General features: G+C 51.3%; 1 protein-coding gene across 3 annotated transcripts in view; it reads left to right on the forward strand.

The window, feature by feature from the left end:
• The first annotated feature begins 712 nt into the window (after positions 1-712).
• Positions 713-19252, forward strand: part of CA14 (carbonic anhydrase 14) — a 28917-nt gene continuing 10377 nt past the window's right edge. Inside the window, exons 1-3 of one of the 3 annotated variants that reach the window (XM_054998771.1) lie at positions 713-944; positions 7127-7147; positions 18267-18446. In XM_054998771.1, the coding sequence (XP_054854746.1) occupies positions 890-944; positions 7127-7147; positions 18267-18446 (256 nt within the window). In that variant the 5' untranslated portion in view covers positions 713-889. Of the gene's footprint in view, positions 945-4454; positions 4533-7126; positions 7148-18266; positions 18447-19252 lie in introns of those variants that run through there. The other 2 variants (XM_054998791.1, XM_054998780.1) reach the window with 2 other exon arrangements.

Raw genomic sequence — 19252 nt, forward strand, 5'->3', positions numbered from 1 at the left:
GTTAGACTGGCAGAATCCAGGCTTCAAATATTACTTATTTACTACATTTCTATCCTTCCCTCCCTCTAGGGTTGCCGTCCTCCAGGTGGTGGCTGGAGAGCTCCCGGAATTACAACGGCTCTCCAGGCCACAGAGATCAGTCCCCCTGGAGAAAAGGGCTGCTTTGTAGGGAGAGCTCCATGGAATTATACCACGCTGAGGTCCTTTCCCTCCTCAAATCCTACCTTCTCCAGGCTTCATCCTCCAAATCTCCAGGAATTTTCCAGCTTGGAGCTGGCAACCCTCCCTCCCTCCAAGGAACTCAGGGCGGCAAACACAGTTATCTCCCCTCCTCCCTTTTATCCTCACGACAACCCAGCGAGGTAGGTCAGGTCAAAACAGAGCGGCTGGACTGGGGCTGGGTCCCCGTTAAGTGCTCCACGTTAGCCCTCCGAGTGTCAAGAAATCCACTCCTGCGTGTCCTGGATTTGCTCCTTCTTTTTGCCCTCCATTAAAGTTACAGATGACCGCCGCTGAGCATGCCAAGCTGCTTGGCTTGCACAGGCCTGAACGACAGCCAAATGCCAGGCCCCCCCCCCTCGCTCGTCCCCCTCTCCAAACACTGCTGGGACTCCCTACACTTGTGGCTGAAGTATTTAAGGCGCTGCGCCCTTCGTCCCTGGGCAGCTTCCCTCTATTCTCTGGCCAGAGCCACCTTAAAAGCCACCTCGATTCTTTTTGTCTGAGTGGCATTTGGGAATCTCCTGACTCCTCTCCAAGGGACGGGTGGGGGGCTGGGCTGGGGGAGCTGACTACTGACCCTCCAGGCCTAGCAGGAGGACCGACCAAGGGGTATCCCTCTGGCTTCCTGCTCCGTCTCCAGCCCTCGCTTCTGCTCACCTGCCCAAAGATGCTCTGGGCTTCTCTGCTGTTGCAAGGATTCTCCTTCTCTTGGGCTGCAAGCAGTAAGTTCCCTCTTCTGCCTCTTTGCTCTTCTGCTGGGGGGCGGAGGGGGGGGGGCTTCCACTGGCTTTTGGAAGCTTGGCTCGGCTGCTCCTTTCTTCCTTTCACATAGGGTCATCTTTGCCACCCGTCAGCACTTCTTTGGGATTATTGCGGGGGGGGGGGGGAGTGTTTGCTTGCTCTCAAGAGAATTTTTAAAATCATTGCCCTTCAATAATTTGAAAAAGGAAGAGTGTTTGGGTGGAATGGCTTGCCCGGTTTGCAAACACGGAAGGTTTCCTCCAACAGTCCTTGCTCAGCAGTTCCTCTAGGCCTCTGCCCCCCCCTTAAGGCCCCCCTAGGAAAAGATGGAAGTTATTTCTCACAGAGTAAGAGGGCACCTGGGGCACCCAAAAGACCACCAACATTTGAGTGCAGGGGGAGCGCTGATGATTGCAAACCAAGTATTTGCATGCTTCCCTGGAAAGAAATCTCACTAAGATCAATGGGTCTTACTCTCAGGTAAATGTGCATAGGCATGTAGCCAGAGAATAAGCTTTCCATTCCCCAGGTTTGCACACCCAGCCTGAACGGACTTTCAACTGAAGCATTCCCCCCCCCCCCCAGTTTTCTTCTCTCTTCAGCAGCCGCCAGGGACAGGCCAAGGGCCTCCGAGGTGGAAGAGCCACATGGCCTCCTCTCCCTTCCCCCCAGCTGCCACAGGGCACAATCCACCAGACGGCCAGAGTCTCAGAGGCGAATGCTTCCTTGCAGTGGTGCTTCAGCAGGAGAACTTCCCCACCGGGTTGTCGCTGGCTGTGGGTCTCAGCATGAAGCACCCAAGGCTGGGATGATGGGGGGGGGGCTGGAGGGGGGGGGGAGACAGGAAAAAGGCAGCCTGCTTTCCTAAGCAGGCTGACTTGGAGCTAAACACCACAAAGCTCAAGTAAGTGTGTTTAGGATTGCAGCCCTCTTGTTGGGGACTCTCCCACAGGAGTTTCTTTGGGTGTTGTAGCCTCTTTAAGGTGCTGCAAAATTCTCAGCTGGGCTGACTGGCACCGGATCACACAGGGCTCCCCTGCCCCCTTCGGCACTAGCCAATTCAGCTTAAATTATCCCTGCAAAGGTCAGGAAACAACTACAGGACTCTTACTACAACTGCCCGTTTGCCCTTGGGCAAAAGCTTCAGTTGAGAAAGGACAATAATGAAGCAGCCCCCCAACATTTCCCAGAGGAAAGAGGGGTCTCCTTTTAACAGCCGTTTCCCATCCTTTGCAGACCCCAGTCTTGCACATGGCTGAAAACCCTCGACTTTGCCTGCGGTGCGCCCGTTTAAAAACCCAGAAGATGTTTGCCCTTTAGGGTACTCCAGGAAAAAAAATCTATCCGATGTTATCAAGAATTCAAAACATGCAGCAGCTGGGCACTGTATAGGCTGGGCATCGCAGGGGGGGGGCCGCCTTAGTGCTCATACACAAGCATTGTTACATGAATATGTGCTCCAAAAAGAATGCTGACCTGTTCTATGAACAGCAGCACTCTCCTCTGGCGCAGGAGGCAGGCTCCTTGCCCTCGGGGGAAAGAGCTGCTGTTAGCTAGAAGTAGGTTTCAGGCGGGTAGCTGGGTCGGTCTGCAGCAGAAAAGCAAGATTTGGTTCCAGCATCACCCTAAAGACCAGCCAGATCCCCAGGGTAGGAGCTTGTGAGAGTCAGAGCTCCTGTTGCAAAGGCTCCCACCCTGAGATTTAACTGAAGAAGTTACAGAGATCCCGGGAGGAAGCTGAACGCTAGCATCACAATGCCAGCAACTCCCATTCACAACACGTTTTAGCAATGCGCTCATCCACTCTGCAAGGGGAACAAAAGAGGGAGGGAGTTACCAGGTGGGGGCCCGCATCAGGAAGCCGGCCCGGCGGGAACCTCTGAGGAATTGCCACACAGATTTCCTGAGCCACACAGAGGGGTGGGGGGTTCTCTTTCTTACCGGGAATTATTCACATTCTGCAGGGAGCCTTCAGCATCTGGATGGAAAAAACAGCCAATCAGGCAGTGCAGTGCAGGCAAAAAGGAATGCAGCCCTGGGAAGCAGTTTGGCCCTGGCTTTGGAGGTGTGCTAAATTTCCCCAGATGTTATGGAGATGGAAAAAGGGACGAAATGTCTAGCTGAGCCATGCCCTGTTGTTCTGAGCTGATCCGTGAGGAAAGGAAAACACAACAGGGTTAATTCGATCTTCTGGAGGCAACAAAGTTGTGCAGACCTCTTCGCTACTAGAAACTAGCTCAGACATATCAGCGCCGATTTTAATCTGCTTTGAATTACAAGGTGCTTGCTGTCACCTAGACCCAAAAGGGAAAGGCAGGGTCAGCTACTTAAAGAACCAGTGCCACGAGAAGAGCAAAAGAGTAAAGAGTCCAGTAGCACCTTTAAGACTAATCAACTTTATTGTAGCATAAGCTTTTGAGAACCACAGCTCTCTTTGTCAGCATCTGATGAAGAGAGCTGTGGTTTTCGAAAGCTTATGCTGAAATAAAGTTGGTTAGTCTTAAAGGTGCTACTGGACGCTTTACTATTTTGCAACCTCAGACTAACACGGCTAACTCCTCTGGATCTAAGAAAAGAGCAAGAGTCCAGTAGCACCTTTAAGACCAACACAATTTGTGGTAGGGAATGAGCTTTCCTGAGTCACAGCTCACTTCTTCAGATACATGAAATGCCAAGAAAGTTCTTCTACCACTCCACCTTTCAGAGAAGGTGAACATTCAGTATCTGCAGAATTCTTGACCGGATGCTCTACGAAGGGGGCATGTGACTCTAGTCCCAAAGTTTTTCCTAACGGGGGGGGGGGGGCAGGGGGAGACTCTCCTTTTGCCAAATCTCTTCTCACACTGCAAGAGTAATTTTAGAAACAGTCTGAGAGGTCTGTCGGCAGATCACGTCTCTCTGCCCAGGGACCGGCTGCCCTTTTTAGGGGGGAACAAATTCAGTTCAACTTCTCTCTTCTATCAACATTGCCTCTAATCTGGCTTTTTTTGGGTGTGTGTATAACTTCTATAGACTTGGAAAAAAAGGTTCAGGGTAAGAAATATTAATGCAAAGATCTATTTAAAGCAACGGAAAATACACCCGCTATTTCAAAGCTGTAATTGGAGATGAGCTTTTTGCTCTGTTTTGGCTCGACGACAATGGAGGGAGGGATGCCGAGTGACCTTCTACAAAGCAGCTGTGGATAAAGGGCTGGCTTGAAAGGACAGGGCCTCAAAGAAGATGCCTGGGGCAGGAGGGCTAGCGGGAGATTGGCTAGCTGGGACCCAAGCCCTGCCTCTGCCCTGGGGCCGCCCCGTGGTCTGGGGCCACCCATTCAGTGAGAATGGGGCTTGCTCTAAAGAGAACTGGGTCCAGGCCACAACGTTTCCTGGGTCAGTGGCTTGTCTGAAACTGTGCGCGCTTACTCGGAAGTGAGCCCACTGAGGTCAATGGCGATCCATTCTCAAACACAAGTGTGAGCAGAAGGGTCCTTTACAGAAATTTGGGATGGAAAATTTTTGCAACTCCTTTGTAATGGATGGGGATCCAGATGTTATGCCCAGGAACTACAGCTATCCATACAGCAAGTAATGAAAATGTGATATGAATTGTGTTTTATTTTAATATAAGTCATGCATCGAATGTGTTGGTACCTAATAGAAGCATACAGCTAGACTTTCAGGATGGCCTCACCCATGACTGTTTGTCTGCCAGGCAGAGAAAAGCTCTTGGCCCCCTGCATAATGAACGCATGGAATTCACTGCCACAACACGTAGAGTCCAGTAGCACCTTTAAGACTAACCAATTTTATTATAGCATAAGCTTTCGAGAATCAAGTTCTCTTCATCAGATGCCTGATCAAAACTGGGCAGATACAGAAGAGGAGGGGGGAAAGAGAGAGAAGGGGGCATAAATCACAAGAAGACAGAATGCAATTAGCATAGAGGCAATCAAAACATTCCTTTGCTTGGAAATGTAAACATCTCCTTTTGGTGTGCAGTCAGTTTGTAGCAGTGAAGGTATCCAATTCCTATGTAGTATAAGCCTTCGGTAACCACAGCCCTCCCTGCCAGTTGCATCTGACAAAGAGAACTGTGGTCCCCGAAAGCCCACACCAGGCGTCACTGGGCTCCCCCAGACCACGCCTCTGTAAAGGGAATCTGTTACCTGTGATAATGTGATAACCATTCATAGTCTCTATTCAGTCCCAGCTTGACAGAGTCAAATTTGCATATGAATTCCAATTCAGCAGCCTCCCGTTAGATTTTGTTTTTGAAAGGTTTCTGTTGAACCACAGCGACCTTTAAGTCTTTGGTGGAATGTCCTGGTAGATTGAAGTGTTCTCCCACTGGTTTCTGGACGTTTCCATTTCTAATGTCAGATTTGTGTCCATTTATTCTTTTGCGTAGAGGTTGGCTCGTTTGTCCAATGTACAGAGCAGAAGGACATTGTTGGCACATGAGGGCATATATCAGATTGGAGGATGAGCAGCTGTAAGAGCCAGAGACAGTGTAGTTGATGCCATTGGGTCCTGTAATTGTATTCCCTGGGTAGATATAGGGGCAGAGCTGGCATCTGGGTCTGTTGCAGGGCTTGGTACCTGTGCTGGTGACTCTGCTGGCCGATTCATGATTGTAAGTGAGAAGTCGTTTAAGATTGGGGGGCTGTCTGTAGGCAAGGAAAGGTCTTCCACCCAGGGCTTCTGAGAGAGAGGTATCATTTTCCAGGATGGGTTGTAGCTCACTGATGATACGTTGGATGGGTTTGAGCTGGGAGCTATAGGTGACAACCAGTGGTGTTCTGTTGTTAGTTCCTTTAGGTTTGTCCTGGAGCAGGCTGTTTCTGGGTACTAGTCTGGCCCTGTTAATTTGTTCCTTCACTTCATTTGGTGGGTACCAACAGACCGATACTCATATCGACATGCCTCCAGCTTCCACCCTAAACATACCACTCGGTCGGTTGTCTACAGCCAAGCCTCACGTTACAACCGTATCTGCTCCAATGCTCTCGACCGAGACTCACACTTAAGAGATTTACAACAAGCATTTTTGGGACTACAGTACCCACCAAATGTTTTGATTGCCTCTATGCTAATTGCATTCTGTCTTCTTGTGATTTATGCCCCCTTCTCTCTCTTTCCCCCTCCTCTTCTGTATCTGCCCAGTTTTGATCAGGCATCTGATGAAGAGAACTTGATTCTCGAAAGCTTATGCTATAATAAAATTGGTTAGTCTTAAAGGTGCTACTGGACTCTTTTTGATTTTGCTACTACAGACTAACACGGCTAACTCCTCTGGATCTAACAACACGTAGAGAAGGCTATGCTCCGTGTCTTCCCTTAGACCCTTTTCTTTGGGGCCAGGTCTATCAACAGCTATTAGCAATAACAGGCGACTGAAACCTCCATGCCCAGAGGCAGTTTACCTCCGTTTATCTCCTGAGATGATGTGACCAATAAGGGGGGGGGGGCGGGAATTCAACGGAAAAAAGTAGAAGGCAAACCTTAAGGGGGAGAGATGGCTCAGTGGTCATGAACAATGGTAACTGAGAAAGGAAACTCCATGTTCCAAGGCAGTGTACCTCTGAATAGCCAGATGCTGGGGGATAAAAAATGGAGGGTGGTCCTACTTCCCAGGGAGTCATCTGGCTGGTTCCCATGGGATACGGGATGCTAGACTAGAAGGACCTTTAGTCTGACCCAGCGGGGTGATCCGTATGTTTTTATTTCCTTCCATTATACCCCCAGCCTTTCTCCCCAGTGGGGACGCAAAGCAGCTTGAATCATTCTCTTCTCCTCCATTTTATCCTCACAACAGTCCTGTGAGGGAGACTGGGCTGAGAGAGTGTGACTGGCTTGTGGTCACCCAGGTGGCTTCCATGGCAGAGCTGGAATTCGAACCCGGATCCCCTAGATCTTAATCCCACACTCTAACCACCACGCCACGCTGGCTCTGTGGAAGAGGCTCCGTGGGAGCAGGTTTTGAACGCCCAGGCTCATTCCTGGGTTGCGCCGTGAGCCTTCCGGCACCAAGACCTTGGCAGGAAGCTCCTTCTGCCACCCCCTGGGGCAATGCAGTCCCTTCGGGGGCCGAATCAGCCCTGGAACCTGTGATGGTTCCCGCAGACGCTGCCTCAGACTGCCCTGACTCAACCCAATCCCCTTCTTCTTTTCCCTTGCAGGTTCCCACTGGACATATGAAGGTAAGGAAAGAGCGATTTTCCTGGATTTACTCTGCAGAAGTTCACATTTCTTCATTTGGACCACCTTAAGCTTGCTGTAAACTGGCTTCCCCTCATGTTGGGGTGTTGACCCCTGATGCCTGCTGGTTACACCCCAAGCTAAGCCAGGCTCTGCCCCCAAGCCCAGCTGCGGCACTCCTTCAGCAATACTAGAATATGGGTAAGAAGCTCCTGAGCATGCACAGAATGCTCTTCCCCAGCCACAGCTGAATCCTATATATCTGAAAATTCTGGGGAGCGAGAGACATGTCGGCAGGCCGGAGGAGGTCCTAAAGGCCTCGGTTTTGAAAGGCCTCCTTAGGGCCAAACTAGACGTTTGCTTTTTAAGAGTCGGGCCCAGGTTCCCAGAGCCACAAAAGCTGCTGCAGCGAATGGCTATTCAAAAATCAAAGTCGAGCCCATTTGGGCTGAAAATGCTGTCGTGTAGGGCTGTCAATTCCGGGTTGGGAAACGTCTAGAAATTTGGAGGGGGTGGAGTCTGGGGGGCAGGATTTGGGGAGGGACCTTTGTGAGATATGAGGCTGTGGAGCCCCCCATCCAAAGCAGCCATTTTCTGCAGGGCAACCAATTTCTGTAGTCTGGAGAGCCATTGTAATTCCAGGAGATCTTCAGGCCTCACCTGGAGGTTGGCAACCATACCACTGTGGGAGAAGACGGTGGGGGGGCAGTCTTCCCCCCCCCCCCAATGAAACAGCACTAGAGAGATTTATTTCCTAATCTTTGCTTATCCACATGCTCAGAATTCTCCATACGGAGCAGCAAAAACAGGGCCTGTTTCATTGCCGGGAAAGGGACTGGGGGGAAGGCAGCAGCCCCCTCCCCCCTTGGCAGTATTCCAAGCCCAAACAAGGTCTCCTTTACTATTTAGCAGCCATTTGGCAGCTGCAGGAAAATTGAGGCAAGTCTGGAAAACTCAGACCCAATACTTAAAAAACCCACATTTCTAGTTTGGCACTTAGGCAGAGGCATGGGCTGGGCAATGCAGAACGAATTCTGCCATATGCCGCTGCCCCGATGGTGATTCAACTAGAAAGTGTTGCCTCGACGGGGAATCAAAAGTGTTAAATCAATAGGGAGGCGCTGTGGCTCAGTGGCAGAGCACTCGCTTGGCACGCGCAACGTCCTGGGATCAATTCCCTGCATCTCCAATAGAAAAGGGCAGGTAGCAGGTGACGTGGAAGACCTTTTTCTGCCTGAGACCCTCAAGAGCAGCTGCCAGCCAGAGGAGACAAGACTGACTCTTATACGGCAGCTTGCGGGTCGAATCCTGCAGATCCATCCCATGAACAGCGGTGGCGTGGCTCAAGGAGCATTCCCCTGAACCAAGAGGCTGTTATTGTTAGTGGAACAGATCCGACCCCTTTTCTCTGGGAGAAACAATATTTTTGGAAGCATCAGAACCCGCAGGGGCGAATTAACCATTTTTGATAGCTGCAGTTTGGTTACTGCATCAGACGGCTTTTCAAAGCTTGGAGCATTTCAGATGCAGCTCACCGTTCGTCCCTCCAACAACTCAGCATCGCAGGCCAGCCATGGGGGAGTGGCCAAGGCCCTTGGCACAGCTGCCCCAGTTCTTGCCCGAGCCGTGGCCCCCTGAGCTGCCACAAAGGAGCTCCGGCCAAAGCCTTCCACGACCCCTCAGGTGCCCCAGAAGAAAGGCCCTTTTGGAGTTCCCAGCTTGCAACAAAAGATTTGGGACACACGAGTTAACCCTCGTCCTTCCAGCAGCAACAGACGAATTGTTGCTTGCCATTTATAGAGGAGGACAGCAAATGCATATTTTTTAAAAAATAAAAATGCATACGCCTGTTTAGAAAACACAGCCACCTCCCTGAAGTGATAACCCCCCCCCCCCAATTGCTTAAATAGCTGCAAATGCATTAGGAAAATAGCAGGGGGGGCCCAGCCGTTATGGACTAGTAACTGCAGCCGTGCAGCCATGCAAATAGCTGGATCCAGGTAAGAGGGAGACGGTGCTGCCTGGAACAGCCTCTGCTTTCAATGGGATTGTTTTTCCTACCATGGACAGTGTACAGCTTTTGCGGAAAGACTCTGGCCCAAAGGACACACTGCCAATTGTGGTGAGTCATGGCTCACTTTCCCCACAGCAACACAGCAGCTGCGGAGAGAGGAATTTTTAAAGATCCGTCCGTTTTTTATAGCCATCTTTTTATTGCTGTTCGGCTTTTGTTATATGATCTAACTATAACAATTTCTAACGTCAAAAGACTTACATTATTGTTCCAATGAAACGTTTTAAGAACTGTTATCAAATAGCAGTTTCAATTACCAAAGACTTACTCTTCTTACATTTATAAGATTACATGATTAACACGTTGATTCACTAACCTCCATGTGATAACAACAGTAGAACTCCTGCCCCCCTGCTGCCTTCCCAGGCCCCCTCGTGGACTTTAAAATCCCTTTCCTTTCCGGCTGAATTTATTTATTTACTAGAAAGAAATCCTGTTATAGCAAAAAATACAACGGGCTCTAGAAAGGGCAGGGGGGCCTGGCTGGCCATTGCCCCCTCCCCAGCGCCCCAATCTGGGCAAAGGGAAGGAGGGCAGGGTAGCATACCTGCCTCCATTCCCCCCCCCCCGCTCTTGCCCCCATTGCGGTTTGGGGGGGAGGTGAGTGAGGGATGCCGTGCCCCCCTTGCTCCTGCGTGCCCCCCTCACCCTCCCCATTGCGACTTCAAGTAGGGTTGCCAGCTCCAGGTTGGGACATTCCGTCGCTTGACACCCCCCCAGGATCGCAGCTTTGGTGGGGAGAGGAGGAGAGCGAGGCTTGCCTGCCGCCGCTCACCCCCCCTGACCCCCAGAATCATGGCTTTGAGGGGGAGAGGAGACAAGCGAGGTTTGCCTGCCGCCACTCGACACCCCCCCCAGGATCACGGCTCGGGGGGGAGGAGTTGAGCGAGGCTTGCATGCCGCCACTCGACCCCCCTGTGCCCCCCAGGATCACTGCTTTGTGGGGTAGAGGAGGCCAGCAATCGGGGCTGCTGCCAGCGGGGAGCATGGGGTGTGTGTGGCTCCAGGCTCCTCTGCCCGGCAGCCACCCGGATCGGGCTACTGCGGCACGAAGCGACTCCCCTCGTATCCCTGGGAGGGGCGCAATAACGCGCCTGCGCTCTTGGTTACCGGGTGAGTCATCGGAAACCACTTACTGAATTATATAGTAAGATTTATTTATTTAGATTTATATCCCGCCCTCCTCACGAACAGGCTGAAGGTGGCTAACATCATCAATAAACAACAATAAATACAAGTTAAAACACATAAAATCATAAAACTAAATCACAGCTACTGTAATCCAAATTCCAGTTTCAGGCGTCATCAACAGTTACACAGGCCACTGTAAAAATAGTATAAGAACTCCAGATTTCAACCATGGGGTAGCGCCCAGGGAAGGACAGCTTGGGGCGCGGCGGCCAAAGGAGGGGCAGAATGTCGGCTCTCAACCAAAGGCCCGGCGGAACAACGACTCCGTCTTACAGGCCCTGCGGAACTGTAGCAGATTCTGCAGGGCCCGGATCTCCAATGGGAGTGGTTCCACTGGGCCGAGGCCAGAGCCAAAAAGGCCCTGCCCCTGGCTGAGACCAGAAAAACGTCCCTCAGGCCGGGGACGAGGGTTGCCAGGCCCCCTAAACCTCCCACTGGGAGGATAGGGGCCTAGCACTTACCTTGGGGGAGAGGGGTGCGCGCACGCGCCCCCACAAGCACGCTGACGTCACTTCAGGAGTGACGACATCGCGCGGCCCCTGGGTGTGCACCCACGCTCTGCAGGGGCTCAAAACAGGCCTGATCCGTGCTGAAATGGGCCCGTTATGAGGCGCTGCGGAGTGCAGGAGCACTCTTGTGCTTCGCAGCGCCCGAAAATGGGCCCATTTTGCCACAGATCGGGCCCGTTTTGCAGCACCTCAAAACAGGCCCAATCTGCGGCAAAATGGGCCCAAAATGAGCCTGATTTTGGCCAAAACGGGTCCGTTTTGAAGCGCTGCGGAGCGCAGGAGTGCTTCCACACTCCACAGTGGTCCTGATCCGGGCCAAAAAGGGTCTGATCCCGGTGGCTGCTGCACACGGGAGCACGCAGCGCCACAGGGGAGCTCACATGGAAGATGCCCCCCCCGCTGGTTAGGTAAGTGGGGGCAGGGTGTGGGGAGCGGGGGCTGGGGATACCCCGCCCCCACCGGGGGTCTGCCATCCCTACCGGGGACCACCACTAATTGTTTATCCACAGGGTGCAAGGCCCTGTGGGGGACATAATGGGAAAGGCGGTCCCATAGATACGTTGGCCCCAGTCCACTAAGGGCTTTAAACACCAAAACCAAGACCTTGAACTAGATCCGGAACTCAACAGGGAGCCAGTGCAGCTGGAACAGCACAGGGTGAATATGTGCCCTGAATGGAGTCCCAGTAAGGACCCCTGCCCTGAGCCCTGAGAATGAATCACTGCCCTGAGCCCTGCATATTCAGGAGTAGGGCAGTTTATAGAATCGTAGAATCACAGAGTTGGAAGGGGCCATACAGACCATCTAGTCCAACCCCCTGCCCAGTGCAGGATCAGCCTAAAGCAGCCCTGACAAAGATTCCTCCAGCCTCTTCTTGAAAACTGCCAGTGAGGGGGAGCTCACCACCTCCCTAGGCAGCTGATTCCACCTTTGAACTACTCTGACCGTGAAAAAGTTTTTCCTAATATCCAGCCGGTACCTTTGTGCATGTAGTTTTAGCCCATTGCTTCGCGTCCTACCCTCTGCTGCCAACTGGAACAGCTCCTTGCCCTCCTCCAAATGACAGCCTTTCAAATATTTAAAGAGAGCAATCCTGTCCCCCCTCAACCTCCTCTTCTCCAAACTAAACATTCCCAAGGCCCTCAGCCTTTCCTCGTAGGGCTCAGTCTCCAGACCCCTGATCATCCTCGTCGCTCTCCTCTGCACCCTCTCGATTTTGTCCACATCCTTTTTGAAGTGAGGCCTCCAGAACTGCACACAATACTCCAGGTGTGGCCTGACCAAGGCAGTATAGAGAGGGGCTATGACCTCCTGCAATTTCGACACTATGGCCCCTTTGATACAACCCAATTGGCCTTTTTTGCCACCGTATCACACTGACTGCTCATATTTAATTTACAGTCCACTCTTACCCCAAGATCCCTTTCACATATACTACTGCCCAGAAGTGTATCCCCCATCCAGTATTTGTGCTTCTCATTTTTGTGGCCCAGATGTAATACTATAGAATCTATAAATCTAAATTATAAATAAAATAAATGACTTGCCAAAATTCGTAGCAGGTAGCTTGGCCCTCCACCCAGAGCTGGAGAAACATGTATCATGAGAGCAAAAAATGGTTTTCCTCAGCTGCTTCTAGAACTGTAGATGCAATCAGTTGCTTCTGATAATGGGATCAGTTGCTTCTGATAGTGAGATAACCATTCATAGTCTCTATTCAGTGCAAGTCTGACTGAGTCAAATTTGCATATGAATTCCAATTCAGCAGCTTCCCCGTTGTATTTTGTTTTTGAAAGGTTTCTGTTGAACTACGATGACCTTTAAGTCCTTGATGGAATGTCCTGATAGACTGAAGTGTTCTTACCCCTTCCCCTCACCACCTATATATATCTAACCAGTTTCTTCATACCCTCCATGCATCTGATGAAGAGAGCTGTGGTTCTCGAAAGCTTATGCTACAGTAAAGTTGGTTAGTCTTAAAGGCGCTACTGGATTCTTTTCTATTTTGCTGCTACAGACTAACACGGCTAACTCCTCTGGATCTATGCCTGCTTTTTGTTTCTAGCAAATGCTGAACAGCTTGGCTCAGTGAATGGTGGGGGTGGGTGGGCGTTGTTCAGCTGGCCTTGGTGTGTAAGTGCAGAGGCTGGAAGGGTCCGACTTTTGATCTTCCCTCTCCGTTCTACAAATGTGTCATTCTGGGTAGCGACCCTACAACAAGGCAGAAGCAGTAGCTGCCCTAACTCAACTGGACCCGTCCTTTCCCCATGGAGGAAGCACTGGGGAGGGGGAATGACGGAGCTCGTCCTCCTGCCCCCCAGCCACCAGATCTGCCTTTGTCCCCAAAGGCCCCCTAATTCTGAGAGCTGGGCAGGGCTGCTGGTCTGTTTTTCCAGCTGAAATCCTGTGCTTCAAAAGAGCAAAGGACACGTGTTGTTCCAAAGAGGTTAGCGCAGGAAGCTTGGCCAGGCACGCTTGATCCTCTTGGGCACAGGGAATGTAATCCCCTTTGAGTCGCTCAGCCTTGAAAAACAAAGCCATTATGGAAGGCTGAGAGGGGCTTAGTGGTGGCTGCAGCAATTCCAGACGAGAGAGGCCTGTCCAGGGCCTGGTCTGGTTTGCCAAAGGGAGGTGCAGGAGATGGGGAGAAACAGCAAGTGTGTGTGTGTGCATTGCCCCACTTCCTTACCCAGGTGTGGGAGAAGATCAGGGAGCCAGAGGGGATGCTGGGTGGGCCAAAGACCCCTCCAGGATCTCATCTAGTTGAGCACTGCCCAAAGAGTAGCTGCAAAACCGTACGAGCCTTGGTGTGCTTCCTGCTGGTATGGAGTTGCCGTCCTGCCCCTGAGCCCGAGCTTCGGTTGGTCAAGGCCGGTCTCTCCTGACGGGCACTCGGGTTCCCAAGTCGGGTTCCGACCCTAGGCAAGGCCACACAGATTTAAGTGCTGACAAAGCAAACGCCAAATCCGATTCTGTTAACTGGGCAACAGCAGCACTCAACGTGAAGAGCTTTCCCGTCTTGACCCCCAAGTTCCTGAGGATGCCCAGCTGTGCCTCACCTTTATGATGAGTTCTTATTTTGGAAACTTTGTCCGTAATCCGATGCTTTATTCCAGAAGGCCCTTGGAGGTCTGCACGCAACATTTCCCACGAGGCAGGGAAACGGAAACACAACTTTTGCACAAAGGGCAAGGCATACATTTTCTGGTGCCCCCCCCCCCCCGTCCTCCAGTTGCATGGAAAGTGGTGTCTCTCTTTCCCAGAGTCTTTGTGCATGACATACACAGAAGCCTCCCAGGGGCATGCTCCCAACTGGCATTGCCAACTTCCAGGTGAGTCCTGGAGATCTCACAAAATTATACTGATCTCCAGACAACAAAGATCAGTTCCCCTGGAGACGATGGCTGCTTTGAAGGCGGACTTTATGCGATTATACCCCTGTGAGTTCCCTCCCTTAAGCCCTCCCACCCCAGGCTCCACCCCCACGAATTTCCTAACCCGGAGTTGTCATTCCTGTCCACTGGAATGACTTTAATTCGCCAGGTTAAAAGGTGGCAATGTAAGCCCCGCTAGGCAAGCACCCATGAACATGCCCAGCACATGAAAGCACATAGTGAGCTGGAGAGTTGCAAAGGGGGGGGCAGGAGCAGTCGGTTTTGTGAAGGGCAGGGGAAAGTGCAAGGACAGTGGGGAAAAGCGGACATTCCTTCAGATCTCACAAGTCTGTTCTCTTGAACCACCCATTTCCTCTCTACCCAGTCTTCCAGTTCCTCCAGGGATTTGAGAGTTTTCTGGGTGCAGACGCATACGGCAGAGAATCGGTGATGGCGGGAAACTGGGTTTGGAGGATTTTATTTGAAAAAAATGCATGTGCGACAGCTGAAGGTCTCAGGCCACTGGAATGACAACTGTGCAGGGCAGGCCAAACAAACAGCTTTATCCTTGCTTCCCCGCTTGGAAACAATCCTTCCAGCAAAACAAGGGCTGTGCCAGCAATTAGCATTCAGATGCAAAGGAGCGTGGAATTCACCAGCCTAGTTGCTGGTCTCCTTTGCCGCATCCGGGGGACGTGGACGGCGCCAAACCTCTTTCAGAAAGAGGGAACAAGCCTTGCCCTCTTGCAGCCTTTTTGAGGCAAAAGACAGACTTTTCGGTAGCAGGCTTCAGTCCAGGCGCCCCTGCCGGGAGGCATATGAGGACTCGCAATGGGGACCCCATTGATTTTTACTTTTTGTTTATTTATGTTGTTTATAGTCCAGCTTTCCCACTGAGACTCAAGGGGGATTATGCAGAGTAGGTCAATATGACCAATGGCTGGAACGTTCAATAAACAATACAATGGGAGAGGGATTACAGAAATGTGAGAACAAACAGAAATCTGAAAACAGACCTCAAACGATGCTGAAACGGAATGCAGGCAGTTTGACACAAGGTGTTAAACGACACAGAAACTACCCAGGAGGGGCATGCTTACAGCAACGGACAGTAGTATACGATACACAGCAGTATCCGTCCGAATATAGACAAAGGCCGTGTGCTTCCTTGCCGCTTCTGCTGGATTTGTCTGCAGCCTTTGACACAGTTAAGAGCCCCGTGGCGCAGAGCGGTGAGCGGCAGTACTGCAGCCCAAGCTCTGCTCACGACCTGAGTTCGATCCCGACGGAAGCCGGGTCCAGGTAGCCGGCTCAAAGTTGACTCAGGGCCAAACTACAAGTGACGAATGACACTTGAACGGCAAGTGTATTCCTCCCTGTTCACTTGCCCTCCACTTGCTCTTCACTAGATCCACTTGCCGTTCAAGTGTCATTCGTCACTTGTAGCTTGACCCTCTGCCTTCCATCCTTCCAAGGTCGGTAAAATGAGTACCCAGTTTCTTCGGGGTAAAGTGTAGATGACTGGGGAAGGCAATGGCAAAACGCCCCGTAACAAAAAATCTGCCAAGAAAACATCGTGATGCGACGTCCCCCCATGGGTCAGTAATGACTCGGTGCTTGCACAGGGGACTACCTTTACCTTTTACATTTGACACAGTAGACCTGTTGAGGCATTTAAGTGGGCATCAAAGGATGTGCCCTGGACTGGTTTAAATAGTTCCTCATGGAATGGACTCAAAGGGTTGCTGTTGGAGAACAGCTATCTTTAGTACGTGAATTACCTTACAGGGTTCCACTGGGTGCAATCTTATCCCCCAAGTTATTTAACTTTAAGTAAAGCCTATGTGAGCCTGATCTTGTCAGATGGCAGAAGCGAAGCAGGGTCAACCTTGATTAGTAATTGGATGGGAGACCCCCAATGAAGACCAGGTTTGCAGAGGCAGGTGATGGCAAACCACCTCTGTTAGTCTCTTGCCATGAAAACCCCACCAGGGGTAGCCATAAGTCAGCTATGACTTGAGGGCACTCTCCACCATGTAAAGCCTTTAGGAGAAATCATTTGTAGCTATGGAACTGGATGTGACCAATATGCAGATGATACTTAGCTTTATAGCTTGCTGTCCGTATCTCCTGGTGATGCAGTAGATATCTTGGGTTATCGCCTGACAGCTGCGGTCAATAGCTGGAAGCGAACAAATTGAAACTGAACCCAGACAAGACGGAAGAGATGCTGGTTGGGAAGGTGGAGATCTTGAAGGACATTGTTTGTCTCACTTTTGATGAGGTTCTGTCATGTCTGTACCCCTACATCCATTCCATTGTTCTCTGTGTGGAACCATTGCTGATGCTGTATCTTGATTTCATTTTGCGAATGCTCTAACCGTAGCATTCGTTTCTCTAGCAGCCTGAGAACACAGCTGCCTTATCTGTACTTTCTTTGAAGCTCACAAAAGTGACCTTGTACTGTCTGAAATGTTATAGCTTACTCTCATTTATTCTCAGACCATTTCCTGTGCTTACCTGTGGTCTAGGTGGGAGGGGGAAATGAGTGGGGATTTAGAGTTTGTATTTTCTTCAAGTTGCTATTCCTGTCAAGGAAACGTGTACTGCTAGGTGCTTTTTGCCTCTGCGCATTCTATGGACATATATATGGAAAAGATTGGATTTCTGAATAAAACCATTTGACCAAGAGCTTGGATTTCTTGCTGCAATGGTGCAGGTTCCTGTCTACCATATCCTGTTATCCAGAGCCTGATAGGTTCAGTTGACCCTGGCAGACTCAGATAAGAGCCTGGGGGTTATAATGGACCCAGAATTGCTGCTAGAGGAGCAAGTGAATGCAGCCGCACAAGGCCTTCCTCCAAATCTAATCTCAATGTTACCGTGGCGTGGATCCAGGGGGTCAGATCAGCCTTGTCAAGACAGGGAGCCGTCCTCTGGGCTAGACTGAGTTAGAAGAAGGCATTTTTGCATCTGTATTCTCTCGCAGCAGTGCAGGATCTGGAATAAGCCCTCGACTCTCTTCACCGAGCCTGCAAGGGTCAGCTGAACCCCATCGAAAGCGGCGAGCACCGTGTCCTTCAAGCTCTTTGCTTTTCCAGCCAGCATCACTTCCGTCTGGTCTGGGTTCAGTTTCAATTTGTTTGCTTTTAGCCAATTAACAACAGCTGTCAAGCAGCAACTTAGTACCTCTACTACATCACCAGGGGATTTGGATAATGAGCTGGGTATCATCCGCATATTGATGGCATTGAATTCCACAGCTGTGAATGAATTCTCCTAAAGGCTTTATATAGAGGCCTGAATAACATGGGAGATAAGACTGTGCCCCGTGGAACCCCACAAGAGAACTCCTAGCCCCAGTTTGGCTAGGGATCCTGATGGCGTTTTGCCATCTTCTGGGCATGGAGTAGGGGTCACTGAGTGTGGGAGGGTATTTGGGAATTTCTTGCATTTTGCAGGGGGTGGGAATAGATGACCCTAGAGGTCCCTTCCAACCCTATGATTCTATGATTCCAGCAACAACCCTTGGAGTCCATTCCATGAGGAACAATTTAAACCAATCCAAGGCACACTCCCTGCCCTGATACCTACTTCTGCCATAATGGCCTTGGGTGTGCAACCTTCCCTCAGCCTAGAAGCTCCAGCCTCACTCTGCACGAGGTACCAGAACAATTCCTTCCCTTTGCCCTTAGAAGAGAGGAGCTTTGAGGTGGGCACAGCCACCCCACCCACCTTGGATTTGGGGATGGATTTCTGTTGTTAGTCGGAGGCCCCCAAGCACAGATTGCATGCTGCTTGGTCTCTGTCATGAACAGCTCCTGGCACACACACACGGGTGTTCAGCAGCTATTAAGGAGCATTGGTGGAGTGAGGTGGGGCTTCAGCTGCCCCCCCCCCACGGCTCCCTCCCCTTCAAAGCAAGTGCCACAAATGCGGGTAGGATCTTTGCCACTCATTCTCTCTGTTGCAGGGGCCCATGGACAAGCGCACTGGCTGGACACGTATCCTGACTGTGGGTGGAAAGCACAGTCCCCCATCAACATCCAGACCGAGGCAGTCCACTATGACCCCTCCCTGCCTCCAGTGGAGCCTGAGGGATACCGCAGCCCTGGGAGCGAGGCGCTGACCCTTAAAAATAATGGGCACACAGGTGAGGTTCCCCTGCGGCTTGGGTTGCGTCCCTCACATGACAGACATCTTCATCGCTGAGTGGCCCGGGGGGGGGGCAGAGGGCGTGGCGCTTTTGTAGTGCCAAAGAGTCTTCCATGGCTACACTGCAGGCACACCACGTCTAGGGGGCTAGGAAGGCCCCTTTCCCGCAATGCCAGAGCGCTGGGAGGTCTCACTTGCACCATGGAAGGTTTCACAGGGCAAAGGAGCGTGGGCAGCTGTTTTGCTGGCAACTCTTGGCCACGCTCCACTCTGTGCTCTGGCATTGCCAGAACCACCACGGTTTCCACGTGTCATGGTGTCCCACAGTCACGAATCTCCCTCTTAGTGACACCGTAGAGCGCACCTCCCATTCTGCGATTGTTATGGGCCTGTGGCCTGGTGGAGGGCAGTTGCCCTTTGTTTCTGTGGCCCCTTGAGCCACGAGCTCTGGCTCTGGTAACTCAGTGCGCAGATTGCGCGGTGCGCAGTGCGCAGTTGCAATGGCAGTGAAACCACCATACAGCCCCAAGGTCTTCCGAGGCAGCTCCGTGGTTGCAGGATTGCCTTTTTAAAAATTCCATAGTGATGAAGTTGGCCAGAAGCCTTCACCCGTATCTTCGTGCTGCCTTAAGCACTAGAAACTTGCTTCCTTATAAAACAAAAATGGAAAAGGCTGAGAAGCTTTAGGGTGCTGAATTCCACACCCCAGCAATAACTCGCCAGTTTCTTGCTATAGAGATGTAGTGGTTAAGAGCAGCAGGACTCTAATCTGGAGAGCCGGGTTTTGATTCCTCCGCTTGAAGC

Source organism: Eublepharis macularius, chromosome 1 (assembly GCF_028583425.1).
Source record: "Eublepharis macularius isolate TG4126 chromosome 1, MPM_Emac_v1.0, whole genome shotgun sequence".
Taxonomy (NCBI): Eukaryota; Metazoa; Chordata; class Lepidosauria; order Squamata; family Eublepharidae; genus Eublepharis; species Eublepharis macularius.